The sequence below is a fragment of the Emydura macquarii genome, unplaced genomic scaffold, assembly GCF_026122565.2.
Source record: "Emydura macquarii macquarii isolate MOO-44397 ecotype Brisbane River unplaced genomic scaffold, CSIRO-AGI_Emac_v2 contig_968, whole genome shotgun sequence".
Taxonomy (NCBI): Eukaryota; Metazoa; Chordata; order Testudines; family Chelidae; genus Emydura; species Emydura macquarii.
In genome coordinates, this window is record NW_027131105.1 from 9,562,628 (window position 1) to 9,577,813 (window position 15,186).

At 41.9% G+C, this 15,186-nt stretch overlaps 1 protein-coding gene across 2 annotated transcripts; it reads right to left on the reverse strand.

The window, feature by feature from the left end:
• Nucleotides 1-4,363: 4,363 nt before the first annotated feature.
• Nucleotides 4,364-8,380, reverse strand: SELENOK (selenoprotein K). Of its 2 annotated transcripts, none has more exons than XM_067544182.1 (4): nt 8,224-8,380; nt 6,798-6,888; nt 5,259-5,339; nt 4,364-4,460 (listed from the first exon to the last, which is right to left on the reverse strand). In XM_067544182.1, exons 1-4 carry the CDS (start codon nt 8,240-8,242, stop codon nt 4,364-4,366), a joined length of 288 nt encoding a protein of 95 aa, XP_067400283.1. In that variant the 5' UTR covers nt 8,243-8,380. The 2 variants fall into 2 exon arrangements, with proteins under 2 accessions (XP_067400283.1, XP_067400284.1); XM_067544183.1 differs by having other exon boundaries at nt 4,373-4,460.
• Between the last annotated feature and the right edge of the window lie 6,806 nt (nt 8,381-15,186).

The window sequence follows — 15,186 nt, forward strand, 5'->3', positions numbered from 1 at the left end:
ACAAACCCGGATGCCCGGCACGCAGGCGACGCGGCTCCGAGCCGCCCGGCAGCGCGCCGGGCTTGCTGATGAGCGCCCTCCTGGGGAGGCTCGGAGTCGGCGAGCAGACGCAGCGCCCAGGCCCTCCCTCGTTGCAGGGGTGGGGGCTCAGGCTTGTCCTGTTGTTCCAGTAGCGGCTCAGGCCTCCCGCGTGCACACACCACCCCATTTAGGAGGGGACACAGGCTCAGGGCCCCGGCCCACGCTTCCCCCCAGGGGATCGGTTCACTCCTGCTGCCCTCGAGCCTCGCTGTCACCTTCTCCCACGTACTGGGCTGTCACACTAACAAGGATTATTCCCACTTTCCTTCCCTCGCATCCTTTATAATTTTCCAAGGGTTGAATATTTTGCAGAGCTGGGCCAGTGAGAAGAGATACAGGGGTGGACATTGTCCTATTGCTCTTCACCACCGTGCTATAACCTGCCACTGGCGCCCTGTTTACATCTATGATATAGCTTGAAGGACATAATAGTGCTGCATGGGCAAAGAAGGGGTGAGGTGGTGTTTAACTGGAACTAGCTGTAAAATGGTATGTGTCAAATAAATTAGAGAATTATATCATTCACTTTGGGAACATTTGCTGAAAATTTGAAATTGCACATGCAAAACCACAGTTCTGACTTGTTCAAAATCTAATCCCTGGAGAAGTCAAGAATGCTCCATGGTATTTGTTTAGGAAGACATACAAGTCAGATTTGATGAAAAAACTCATCAAGCTAATGGAGAAAGCTACCTTTGTTAGAATCTGTATATACAACCCAGTCATTAGTATTTATTTATATTACACCTATTTTCCCCAAAAGCATGATTACTCAGTGCACATTATGTAATATTAAAACATTAAATACCTCTCTATATGCTGTGCCTCTCTCCACCTGTTTTTCCTTGTAGGAAGGAAGCTATTTTTATGGCCCACTAACAGAGGATTTTTTTTTAAAGGATTAGCTCCATCTAAACCAATAGATGTGCAGGAAATAGGTTTTTCTTGTTACAAGACATGGCATTTTAAAAAAACATCTAGAAAGTAAGTTCAATAGAGACAGCAGCCTTTCTTTAAATGCCTATATTCATAGTTCTGAACTACAGGAAGGACTGGTTTTGCCATATAATGACCATAGCCTAATCAAATAATTAATGAATTTATACTACCCTAAGGTATACCTTCAGCTGTGACAATAATTAACTGTCTCAGACTCTTAGAAAAAAGTTCAAATCAACAAACAATCTGATAGTATTACATAAGGCATCTGATCCTAATTTGGCCAGGTACTTAGATGTCAATGTGCTCAAAAGTTTGGAACACATCAAAATGACTACCAAAAGGAACACTCCCATTCTGAATCAGGGACTAAATAACAAGATGGTCAGTATATTTTGTCTGAGAATATAGGTGAAAGTGGTAAAATTGGAAGAAAAATATTTAAACATAACTCTAGAGAAGTTCTTTTTCTTCCCCCTCTTCGATGAAAACATATAGCAGTATCTGTATTGATTCTTTAGCCTGTTTTCACCATCAAGAAAAAAAACCTCTTCACATGTCTGAACATCAACAAATACAATGGAACTACCCAACTGAGTAACATTTTAAAATGGGAGTATGTCAAAATGCACTAGGGAACTTTTCGTGCACAGTAGCAGGGTTTACATGGCCAGATAGTCTCCTGTACATTTACATCCTGCACACTAACTAGCCATGTAGGGAAGCCCACAGTGGAAGTCTAAAAGTTGTTTAGCCCATCATAGGCACAGTTCTTAGATGAATATTTTGGATATCCAGTTACTGGGCACGAACAGGTGATATTTGTGTGTGTGAAAAGGAAACAGTATAAAAAGTTGCATTACAAAAGGTCTCAAAAATAGTAAAAGGTTAGAAAGGAGTATCTTTTTAGAGTACATCATGAACACTGTAGAAATACAAGAAATGAAAAGGAAATGCTGTCAGTTTCTATTGAGATACAATATTAGATATGAAATGTGCCAAGAAATGCCCCTTAAGGTTTGCCCCTTTTCTGATCTTCTATACCAAATGCTAAAAAGTGTTATGTGAATTAATTTTCTTTTTTGGTCATGAATGTACCTACTGTATTATCAACAGAAGTATTGTAATGGTTCTTATTGACTAAAGATGAAAAGAGTCAGTGTTTTGCAAAGCCAAATATATTTACTTATTACTTTGCCACTATAATAAAATATTCACAAACTATACAAAGACTTTGAAACAGACAGTAAAACGTGTATTTAATAACACTGCACTTCAGTTACACTGGATCCTGGAAGAAGGAATTCCCAGCACAACTTCATTATCTGCTAAATTGCAGAGCAGCTTCTGATTAGGCATACACATTCACAACATTCAACTTGTTTGGTCCACCATCTAATGCTTCTTTCCTTCAGTCTTGCAAATGTGTAAGTCCAGTTGCCTGCTCTAAGAAGCAGGCATTTACCTACAAATAAATGGTAAAATAAGTTTTGTTTGAACTACTATTTTGCATTTATACTACATAAAGCAGCCATTTTAAACAAAGGAAATAGTAATTCATAGACCCAAAGCCTAAGTTCAGTGCTGTAGAGATCTTTTTAAAAACATAGCCACCACTTTTGAGGTATGCCAAAAATGTTCAAGTTTCCTACGTCTGAGCAGACCACACATTATTAATACAGTTCATGATGCTGTGGTAGAGGAAAACTGTTGTTCTCTTCTCTAATTGAAACCCAAAAATTATATTTACCAAATGAAAAAAAAAAAGACAAAACTGATACATAAAAAAAAGCTTATTCAAAGGGTCTAAAGAATGTAAATACAGTTGTAAAAAGACTAACATTTATTGCTTTTAGAACCAGAACTGTTTGCCACATTTAGTTTTTAAACCAAGAATTACTGGCTCATATATATATATGATATCTGATATCTGATATATCATATATATATCTTTTTCTTATCACTAAGAAAAAAATTTAAGAGGATGTTTGTTCATTCATATTAAAAATTGGCAAAATAAAGCCATTCAAAATATTATAGCTTAACTAAAAAAAGTTGTGTGTTAATTTTCACTCTAACACTAATTACTTTTGAAAGTCTGCTATTAACCATATCCAGATTTGCTAATCACCAAATGAAAGCAGCACAAAACACGGTTCTTTAAAAAGCAATGTTATGTTGTTACGTATAAGTAATGTCTTTTTTAAAAGAAAATATTTATTTATGCAGAAGTTTCATTGTCCAATGTTTTAAAACACCATTATATAACTGTGTAAATACAGGATTAGATCGGATATACATTTGCAAATCAAATTAATCCTGCTGTGTAACAGTCATACTGAATTCAGATACCATTTTTAGTTGTAGGATCATACAACTGTAGGAGATATGGGATAAAATTATATTAAGCCTTTAAAGTACTTTTCTAACTATTTTTGTTATGCTATATTATAATTATGTTGCATAAACTTACATGGCTATGTGGTTGTAATGAAAAATTATTACAGGGCACAGAGACTATGCAGGGCTTTTATTCATGTTAGGGAATAGGGTTTTAACTACCCAATCAGAACCCATCTTCTAAATAAGATTGTCACATTATATGGTCCACAGTAGCCACCCAAACAGTGTTAATTTAATCAGTTTCCAACTACAATGTTTTTAAGTTTACACATGCCTTCCTAAAACCAGTAATGAGGTTTGACAAAATATGTATTGCACAGGCAGCAGGAGTGGAAGCTTCCCTCCATGTTCCACCACTGTGCTTCAACCCTGATATCGGCAGACAACTTTTAGTGAGGAGAGGAGAATTTAGTCTCTATTGCCCAATCAAACCTCCATCCCTTTGCTGAGATAGCCAATAAAGTTAGCAATCGGTGCCATCTATTGTGGTGGTTATGTACATTGGACAGATGAAATGAGTTTGATCTCATATAGATTTCACTCCCTGCTAATCTGGATGGAATTGAAATCAGAAATCGAAAAGGTGTACAGCTCTATTTTACATTTCCAATCACTTCCCAGCAAGTCCAATTATATTGTGTACCTCGCTCTCTCTGCCTAGAGAAAGATATACCAAAAATCTGTTGGGATTCATGTGGAAGGTCACCATTTCTGAACTAGAAGTATAGTAAAAAGTCTATAAATACATTCCTTTTGTGCCTTCATGTAGTTTTCTGATGCCCTTGACTTTTCTCTCATTTATTTTTTAATAACTTTCAAGAGCAGGGTAAAATTACCCATCATTCTTCTATCATTATGAATCCTACCTGTAAGTTTAATTCTTATTAGCACTTCCATTGCTTTTGAAATAAGTTCTAAACGTGGTATCACAAACTGTAAGTTACCTTCCTCATCCACCTCCAGCCATGGGTGGTGGAGTGGGACCTCCACCACCGTGATTTATCCGACCCATTCTACGGCGAGGATATCCTGGGGGCCTAGTTAGAGAGTGGGGAAAACATCAGTAAATATTATCCACTATAATGCAACTAGGACAATAGTCTCCATCTGGTATTCATAAGCTTCCCATTATAACAGCTTGCCTTTTTCTGTACTGCAAGCATCTGACTGCTAAGAACAAAGAGCCAAATTGACCTCTTCCATGTGAAAAAATGCAGGAGGAAACTTTTGGCAAGAAAACCTCCATAAGGATTCTCTTATGAAGACTGCTCCAAATTACCTCTTTCTCTCAGAAGTAAAGTTGCCCTCAAATTGACAGATACCAGGGACGCATAAGAGCCTAGGGCTGTCCATGAAGAGGCCCTGACTCCCACCCTGTGACAGTGACTGCTTATAGGTCCCCTAGAGACTCTTCATAGTCTGCAGAAAAGGTACATATAAGAAAGCATATCTCTTAGTAACTATTTATGGACACCCAAGCACTCCATTCCACACGGAAGTGAGAGATTATCCATGTGCAGACTATAGGTCTGGCCTATAAGTGTATTACAATGCACCTTCCATTACAAACGTTTGGAAAATGCTGTTAAATGTGAGTTAGCATTTGTATTCTTGCATTATAGGCTGTGCAACAGACAATGCACTACTATTTACAATATTTAAAAGAATGATGATCTTGTATTATAGAAAGTTAGATATGTTTCAAATTTCTTGGTATGACTTCTCAATTTGTTTTTAGTTAAAGTAAGGCACCACAACTCTAATCAATTTATGCTAAAACATATTCTTCACATGTTAAAAAAATCTAAACATATGAAAGTGAAGAAAAGCAATACCCTCTTCCATCATCATATCTTGAATTTGAGGAAGATGTACAGCCTCTCCGTCTCAAATCTGGCTGAACAATGCTCTGGAAGCTAAAAATAAAGGAAACGAGTGATATGAGTTGAATGCTAGAAGTTAATAGTTTTCCAGTAATGCTGGAATATATGGCAAAACACTGGATGCAAAAGCAGTAACTGATGTTCAAGAATGGAAGCAGTTCTATTTCTGACTCCTGGTAAAGGATTGAAATTGGGTAAAAAGTTTAAATTATTCCAAATTGATTTAAGATTGAAATAAGCCTGATTTGAATATTGAGCATTATGTAACATATTCTTTATGCACTTGCATGAATTCTGGCTTCTCCAACTGCAAGATGTACATAAAAGCCAAACCTGGAATTTAAACCAGTGTTTCTCAACCTTTTAAGTAGCAAGTACCTGCTAACTTCTGAAAATTTTAATAAGTATCCCAACACTCAGTTTTCCACTCTGAGAAATACAATCTTTTTCCCCTTTACTGCTGGATGACTGTATTTCTCATAAAGCAGAAGAGTTCTGAGTTCTGCAGTGCCATGTGGCTGCGGCAGATCACAAAACCCCCTGCTCTTTCTCCCCTCCTTCCTCCTCCCCTTCTTCCATATAGGAGCAAAGGTCAACGCCAGCCAATCACTATGGCCTGATGGTGGGGTCACATGGTGGGGGAATTTGAGGTATGAGCAGGCACAAATCAACTCTGGTGGGCCACAACAGTGCTCTCCATGGCCGTTCCTAGGGGAGTGTGGGCCTGGGGCAAATCACACTCCGTGGGCCGCCTGCCTCCCATCTGGGAACTGGGACCAGGTGGAAGCAGGTGGCTGCCACCTGGCTTCCCAAGAAGTTGGCAGCTGCTGCTCACCTCCTTTCACTGGGTTTTTCGCCGCATACCTGCTGCCTGTGTCTCGCGTACCCCCAGGGGTATTCGTACCACAGGTTGAGAAACTATGATTTAAACAATGAAAAGGGTAAGTGAAGTCTGCAGAAGAGTCATTTAGTCTTCTAACTTACCTGGAGTTGAGCCAGAATCTGAACTTCATTTGTACCTGCATGAAGTCAGTTGTGATTACAACTCCGCAGTTATTTTTATGCCAGCTAGAAGTTACTGACCCAGGCATTGCTTCCCCAAGGTTTATTGATACGCTTCTTTGATTGAGTACTAGAAACAATTTCATCAAAACATATACCCTTCATTAACTATTTAGAGAATTAGAAGGAAGTAATCATGACTAAAATCATCAATATTTGACTGACAAGTAAGTTAGTATCAATTTTTTCCCAATTTTTTGGATTCATTACTGAATAATTTTTTTTAAAGCTATCCAATCTGTTGCATCAAATGCAACAGAAGAAAGACCTATATGCTTAGGGGACTACCATGGACATGTGCAACAAAGGAGTAGCACAACAATATTGCTTTGTAAAATACATATTTCTTTGTGTTTATTTTTCCATGGCCAATGAATAGCTGCTAAATTTGGTAACTTGACAATACTTAAACATTACATGAATACTTACAACAAAACCACAAAATCCGCTATTCCCCAGAAGAAATCTGTTATAAATGACAAACTCCAAGGAGCCCGACTCTGGTTATCCAACACTTGTCCTATAACATTTAGGATACAGTAATTATATTAAAATGCCATTCAGCAATATGAATAAGTTCCATCCTATTGTATGTTAAATAACAAATATTATTCATCAACTACCCATGGTATTTAAAAATATTATCTGCAAATATACAAAACAGTGAATCAGCAAATGTCAGAGAGAAACTACATTTTACAAACACAGGCACTGGCAATTTTCTTTCCTTGTAATCACATTACAGCTTGGTAAAACTGCACGAGATGATTCCCTTATATAAAGTGAAACACCACCATCAAAACTGCACTTCATACAAGGTAAATTTGCAATGAAGAAAAATTCTGTTTTTATGTTTTATATGTGGCAATATTTTGACTTAGAAAATCACTATCTGCTATCAAAATACATTTACCAAAGCTTCTATTATTTTGGTGGTCTGAGTTAGAGATGAGCTACACAATTTAGTTCCAGTTCTTAGCTTCTTCTAAACTGATGGGGTTTAGAGAACATGTGCAAATCTGGCCCCATTAAAGTAAATAGAAAAACTCTTACTGACATCAGTGGGGCCAGCATTTGACCACTGGAGTTTTGATTCAGGCCAGTCTTTAGTCTAGACTACTGAATCATTGACTACAAATGTACGACACAGAGGCTAATACTAAGCCTATTCCATGACAGGCTCAACAAAGAGCTTTCTAAATATTATTAACCATGAGAGAGAATGAAGGCTAATAGCCAGTGAGAAATGAAAGGTTGAGAGCTAAGTGGTAAAGTTTCCAGTATTTGTTAGTGACTTTGCCAGGTGATATTAGCACGATAACTCTTTATTATTATCGCTAGATTTTGGGAGACTGTGATGCCTCTCAAATGAATATGCCTCAGGATAGGAAATACAGCAGTAGCGCCAGAAAAACCAGAAGTTTCCCAGAATCACATAAAGCACGATCTTGGCTGTGGTCTCGGCTTCATAATCATGGCTTAGTTTCAAGCACCTCTCTTCGATTTACTGACACATGCACCCCTGTTCTCGTCTGCTAGTCCCCGCGAGGGCAAGCCAGGCTGAGCCCAGGGCCAGGCCTTGGCAGCGCAAGAGCCTCTAACAGAGCAGCACTTGGGGCAGCGATGCCGGACTGTACAGACCCTTCCCCGCCAGCTTCGAGGGGAGGGGACAGGGCTGCAGGCGGGGTCCCAGGGTAACACTCCCTGCACAAGTGAGGAAACTCCCAGCCCCTTCCCGACCGCCTCGGCCCCCCGGGACTCCCTCCAGCCTCCCCCGTCCCCTCCCCCCACGAGTCCCACACTCCCTCCGAGACCTTCCTCGCGGAGACCCGTCCCGTACGCCCCCGCGCCCCACCGTTCGAGATGTAAACCATGGCCGCGGCCGCCCGGCCACCGCTGTCGTGTCACAACAACACGCTGCTTCCGGGTTCCCGAAACGACTCGTTCCTGTGCTGCTACTGAGCATGCTCCAGAGAGCCGAGCATGCGTAGTAACTCTCGCTGAAGGCGCTGCCCTTTCTTGCCCTGAGGGGGGACAAAAGAGGGGAGGTTTAAAGGGGGCGGGGCAGAGGAGGAGGCTGGTCAAACGGAAGGGTGGGTAGGTTTGGATGGTGCAGCGGGTCTGAGCTGTGTGCAGAGGAGGGGTAGGGGTAGGTGAGAGGCTAGACGATTAGAAAGGGGACCCCAGTATAGGGAGGGGCAGAAGGGATCAAAGGTTCCACAAAGGGGGTACGCACTCTGCAGTGGTTGCCCAGATAGCATCCTATTTACAAACCAAGAGGTGGGTGGGCATCCGCTCAAGGCCCCTCCCCCAGCCTAAGCGGAGGAGCCACTAGACCTAGAATGTAACTAATTGCTTGGGACAACAAATGTAAAAACAGGAAAGGGCATGAGGGTCAGAGGTATAAACGAAGGGAACCGGAAGGGGACACGGAGCAGAGAGCCCCGGACAGCGCCCACCGCTCCCGGAAGGTGTTGACGGAGCCGGTGGACGCTGCCCAGGAGAACTCTGCCCGGAGACGTGAACAAAGAAGGGAACGGAAATAGGCCCCACAGTCGCAGGGTGCCTCCCCAGCCAACCTCCCCTCCCTGGTATTATAGATGGTGACTTTGGCCAGGGCCAAGAGGAGGTTGACGAGGAGGTCCCACGACTTGCCCAGATAGCATGGGGAGAGGGAGCAGAGGCTGGTGTTTCTCTGTGTATGGTCCATCTCAGCATCCCCCTCCCCTGCCCCCAGGGTAGTCCAATGCCTAGCCAAGGCATCTCTTCTCCATCTGAAATGATGTACTGGGCGGCCGAAGGTGCATCAATTGAGTGAAATAATTTACACACGCACCATTCTAAACATTTCCATGATCAGACATGTTTCTGGGGTTTAAAAGAATTTCTTGTCAGTGTGTGTTGGTGTAACTTGCCTGCGTGTAGCCTCCCAGCAGCTCACACATTAAACTAGGTTACATGTAATTTCACACCTACCATATTTATTTTAACAACTGTATTTTTATGACTCTTATTGTCTTTAGTACACGATTGTTTACCATGGTTAACAGTGCATATGGATGTCATTGTGGTACTTCATTTATGGTCTGAATAGGAAATAATCATGGACAGTAATAATTGATGCTGCTAGCTAAACAATCACGTCTTAAAGTGTTTTTTATTATAACACTTTCTATAGGATTTTGCAATTCACAATTTTTATTTTAAAATTCATATTTTCTTTCTCCTGTAACATATGTTTATTCTTTGTCAGCACATGACTTCACAGCTATCTAATTTCCTGAGCCGCTGTCATGACCATTTTCATTCCCATTGATCCAGCAGTAATAACTGCTTTTCTCCACCTTTATTTTTCCATTCTCTCCAGCAGCTTTTTCACATGTCACTACCTGTGTGTACAGTTTACTCCCCAAATATTCACTAAAAGGCACTGTAACACAATGGCTTCCCCTGTGGGCTGGAAAGCCTGGGGCTAAGCCAACCTGATTACAGAATGATTTCACCTGAAGGGAATCAGGCACATTCCGCATAAAGAGCATGTGGGTGGGGGTAGTGTGAATGAGGGCTAGGCTTAAGTAATGATAAACTGCAGCTGGGGAAAAGGGCTTGTGAGAGAGCCTGCAAACAAGCAAAGTAGTTCAGACAGTAGGTTTTTTAGGTGGGATGGTTAGGGAAAGAGCCTCACTAAACAGGGAAGAGACTGGGAAAAGCTCTATCATCAGGGAAAGCTGGGAAAGACCCTGGTTAACTAGAGACTCAGAGGTGAGTTTAAGAGGCTGGGTAGAAAGTGATCCAGGGAAAATTACAGCATGGGTAAAGGAATAGAGCTACCTGTTCAATACAGGGCTCTGGGCTGAAACCCAGTGCACATGGTGGACCTGCTACTTTCCCCCCCGACCCCCGAAGGAAGGGGATATACAAGCCTACCCCAATGGTTATTGCCCCCAGCATAGGGGGCTGGGAGCTGAGCTGAAGACTAACTGAGGAAGAGTCCCAGAGAGGAGCAAAGGAATTTTGTTTGTAATAAAAACAATTTGGGGGACTTCCAGTTTGTACAGTTGTGATCCTAGAAGGGGTGGACTTAAGAGGGTGAGTTGGCTGGAGGACTAAGTCACTGGAAGAGAAAGTGTTGGAGTGACCATTAGTATGGTGTGCTTGCTGCTAGCTAAGTGAGATAGGTGCTACACCAGCTTGGACATCAGTGGGTACCTCGTGGTGAGTAGGCTTGGTTACAGGCACTATAATGATATTTGAAATTTCTCTGAAAGGTAAACTTTAGTTCATATATATATATATATATATATATATATATATGTGTGTGTGTGAGATATATGTACTTGACTACTTAGCTACACATGACATGAACGTCAATGGGAATACTCATGCTGTGTAAAGACCTTACTTAGCTAGCTGATTCTGTAACCATTGATAGCTCTGCCAAAGAATCACTATACCTTAAATGTTACTACATACCTCTTGCAAGCAATATGCATTTGGTTTTCCAGTTAACATGTAATTTTTTTCCCCCTCACATAAAAAAAGTCCTTGGTTTTTAACTAATGACTTGATCCTGCAAATTCTTAAGCATATGCTGCTTCACTTGCAAGCTTGAAAAATGTTGTAATGTTTAAGTAAAGGAACTCACAATAGAACTTAATGCTAGCTAAAAAATAATTAACATTAAAAATGAAAGTTTTTATATATTATATAAATTGAATTATAATAGAGACATAGCTGTATCTTTACACTTCATGGCCTTGTTTACACAAATGCTTATGCTGGCACCTGAGCAACATACATTTTGCTGGCATAAGCACTTGTGTAAACAAGCCTATATCTCATATTAATGGATACAAAGGAAATGTTAATTGACCCCTTGTATATTAAGGAAATGTAAAACAAAACCTTCTTGAGGATTTGGAGTGGGTTTTGTATACTCGTACTTTGCATATAGTTTCAGGGTGATGTCACTTTGGATAAATTTGATTTAACAAAACTGTTAAAAGGTGAGGGAGAGTAATAGGTTCCTGTATAAGACAAAGGTCTGAATACCGGGACTGTTCCTATAAAATCAGGCCATCTAGTCACCTTATTCAGTAATTTTGCTAAATTTGGGCCTAAGACAGAGGCATGTATTAGAGTATGAAGTTGACTAATACAGAGCACAACAAATCACATAGTATAGCATATGATGGTGATGTAGTACTGGTGTGCCAAATATACAAGTGTATGTACGGCGTAGTTTAACTAGAGAGAGAAAGTGGGTGAGATAATATCTTCTACTGGACCAACTTTCATTGGTAGAAGAGATGAAGCTTAGAGCTTGCATAGAGCTGCTCGTCTGGACTGGGACTAGGGAAGGTACTCTGTCACCGCTAAATACAAGGTGGAACATTGTTCAACATGCGGAGTTAATATGTTGGAGGTGATCATTCAAAGTGAACTCCTTATGCTAAATGTGTTCCACTTTGTATTTAGCTGTGACACTGAGACCTTGTCTATGCTACACAGTTAGATTGAGGCAAGGCAGTTTACATCAACCTAGCTGTGTGTGTGTCTTCACTTAATTTGGTCTCCCACTGCTATAAGCACCTTGTTATGCTGATATATATAATGGTAACACCATCTCCCTGACTGGTGTAGTGCCATGGTTGATGTAGTGTGAGTGTAGACACAGTTACTTATGTCAACTCTAACTGTCCTCCAGAAGCTGTCCCATGCTGACCACTCTGGTTACCTTTGTGAAATCCACTGCCGAAAAGGTCAGACTGGAAATTTCCCCTCCTTTTCAAATCTCTGTGAATTTTTTAATTTCCTTTTCCTGATTGCCTGAGTTGGGGCGCTCACCTAGAAGCTTTTTGTTGTGTGCAGCTACACCAGCTGACCATGCTGGCAACATGCTCCGAACATGCTCTTGCCTGGAATAGATGTGTGGCTGTCCTGGGCCTGTGGGGAGAAGAGGCTGTGCAGGCACAACTACAAACCAGCTGTAGAAATGTTGATGTCTATGAGCAGATTGCTGCTGGTCTGCCATACCCCTTCTCCTTCATCCACTGAGCAGTGTCATGTGAAAGCCAAGGAACTGCAGCAGGCATACCTGAAGGCAAGGGTAGTGAACAATCGATCTGGTGCTGAGCCTCAGACCTGACACTTCTAGGAGGAGGTGGTGGTAGTAGATGGCAAGGTGAAGGAGTATGAGGGACAGGTGACCGGGAATCCAGCTGTGCAGTGGGCCAGAATCTGTTTTTGACTCCACTGCAGTCCTGCCAGTCAAGCACGGGGGAGCCCAATGCAAGAGAAGAAACCTTGGGTATGTGTAGATGTATCTTCAATTACAGGGTTGGCACCCCTGAAGCAGCAGGTCACATCTTTTGTCTTTTCATTAATTTACTTGTGTAAGAAGAGGTGGTGGTACAGCCAAGTTGGTATCTGTTTTTCATTCCCCTCTAGCAGTAAGTAGGGAATGCCATGCAAAGCAGTTTATATACACAGGTATGTCCCTTGAATCCTCCTGAGATCTTGATGAAACTTCCATGGAGGTACTCTGCAATCATCTACCAAAGGTTTCTAGGGAGGGCTGCCTTATTTCTTCCTCTGTGGTAGGACACTGTCCTCACACCACTCAACGATAACTTCAGCAGGCACCATTGCAGTATATAGGCTAGCAGCACATGGGCCTGAGTGGCTTTGAGAGCCCAGCATCAGCCGTGCTCCTTCTGCCTTTGTTACCCTCAGGAGTGAGATCAGCTAATATCACCACTGCCTGTGAAAAACAGTGCCATTGCCTTATACTACTAGAATCACATGTAACCCCTCTGCCAGGTGGAGTTGACAGCAACAAGGGCTGGATTCAAGATCTAGAAGTTCCTGTTAACGATATGAAACAGAACTGGCTTGAACCCCTGCCCAGTAATCTGGGAACATTTTAACACCACTCATGGGTACCTCTAAGAGGCAACACTTCCCCACTCGCAAGTACTGAGTCTGTGTATAAAACATTAATGTGGGGAAACCCCACAATCCCATTCAAAAGCATGCAGACATAAGCAAATCCAACCCCACAGTGTGCTGAGCAGTGTCCTTTGCTTCAGTTTCCCACTTTGCAGTGGGAGAGTCACTTTCCTCTCTTTGCTGCACCCCCACTCAGTCTGCTGTTTTGGTTAGCAAAGACCCAAAGTTCTGAGGTGTGTTGACAGGTTCACGTCTTACCCCAGAAATGGATGCGGGGAGAGGGGCAGTTAAGCAATGCCACTGCTGCTGCTGGTCATTTGCTGTCACTGTTGGACACTTGCTGCCGCTTCTGTGATCTCATGTTCTGAGGTTCCTCTACTTAACCCAGGTCTCAAGATTTCAGCTCTTAGTGACTTCTCCGGGTAGCAGGGAACTCCACTGCCAGTGCAGCCTCAGCCTTTTTTGTTTCACCACTGTCCCTTCTTTGCAGGTGAGGTTCATTTTAGGGTGACCCCCTCAATCAGGACAAGCGAAGTACTGTTCTGCTGCTCCCCTTTCTTTGCAGCCCACTAAGAACTCAGTATCTGGACCGTCTTATGCCCTTCTCAACTTTTCTACATGGCCTCATGGGTTGCAGCGCTATGCCTACCACTCTGCTTTGGGGGACATTAAAGAAAATCCCAGCTTCACATACACCAGTTGGAGCTTTCACAGGTCGGTATGTTTAGCTGAAATGGATGTGAAGGTTTCTCCTTAAGTTCTGTTCTCATGTTTTTAAATGTACTTGCTTTAAAATGCACAGACTTTTTTGAACTCTTATAAATAGAATTTTATTCTGTAACAAAATCAGTGCATTTATTCATTTATAACATGCCTACAGTTCTGAAAGCAACAACTCACCTGTTACTGCACAATCATTCAACTCATAGGATCACAAGCAAATAAAATTAATAGGTATATGGACCATGTTATATTCCTACATGTACAGCAATCACTGCATAGTTCCTACCAGGCCACAAAAGAGCTGGATCAGGTAGAGCATGCTACAACACGCACTAGTCTGGCCCACTATTAAAATGGTCTTTCAAAGCCTCCATAAGTCGTATAGCTCCATATTGAGCTCTTCTAATAGCCCTTGTATCTGGCTGTTCAAATTCAGTTGACAGCTGCTCCACCTTGGCTGTCCACCCCATGGAAACTTTTCCCTCTCTGCTTCACATACACAGCAGCCAGCTCTAACCATAGGGCTATTTTTCTCCAGTGAGGTCCAATCTTTTGAAGGGTTGCTGGCATTGTTTTACTCATGTCAGTAAAACCACATTCAGATACCATTCTGCAGCTGCTGAGCAGATAGTTGAATCATTTCTTGATGCTGTCAAGGTAGTGGTTGTACAGCTTCCTGAGTAAAGGGTAGGCTGGATTCCTTCAGGATCACTAGAGGCACTTCAATATTCCCAAAGATCATCTGCTTATCAGGAAAGAAAGTCCCAGCTTGTAGTGTTCTGAACAGTTCTGTGTTCTTACAGATGTGAGTATCATGTACCTTCTCTGAACAGCCCTTGCTGATGTATGAAGTGCCCCTGATGCTCTAGCAATGCTTGCATAACCATAGAAAAGTAGCCCTTTCTGCTGAGGTACTCAGTGGCAAGGTGGTGAGGGGCCAAACTAGGGATGTGCCATCTAGTGTTCCACTGCAGTTCAGAAACCCCCTTGCTGCAGCTCTGTCCTCTATGTCCTGCACAGTGCCCACAATCAGTCCTCTGTAGCAGGAAGCAATTAATGGCTCTGTATACTTGCATCACAATGGCCCTAGTGTTGGATTTCCTGAGTCCAAATTGATTCCTGACTTGACTAGTAGCAATCTAGT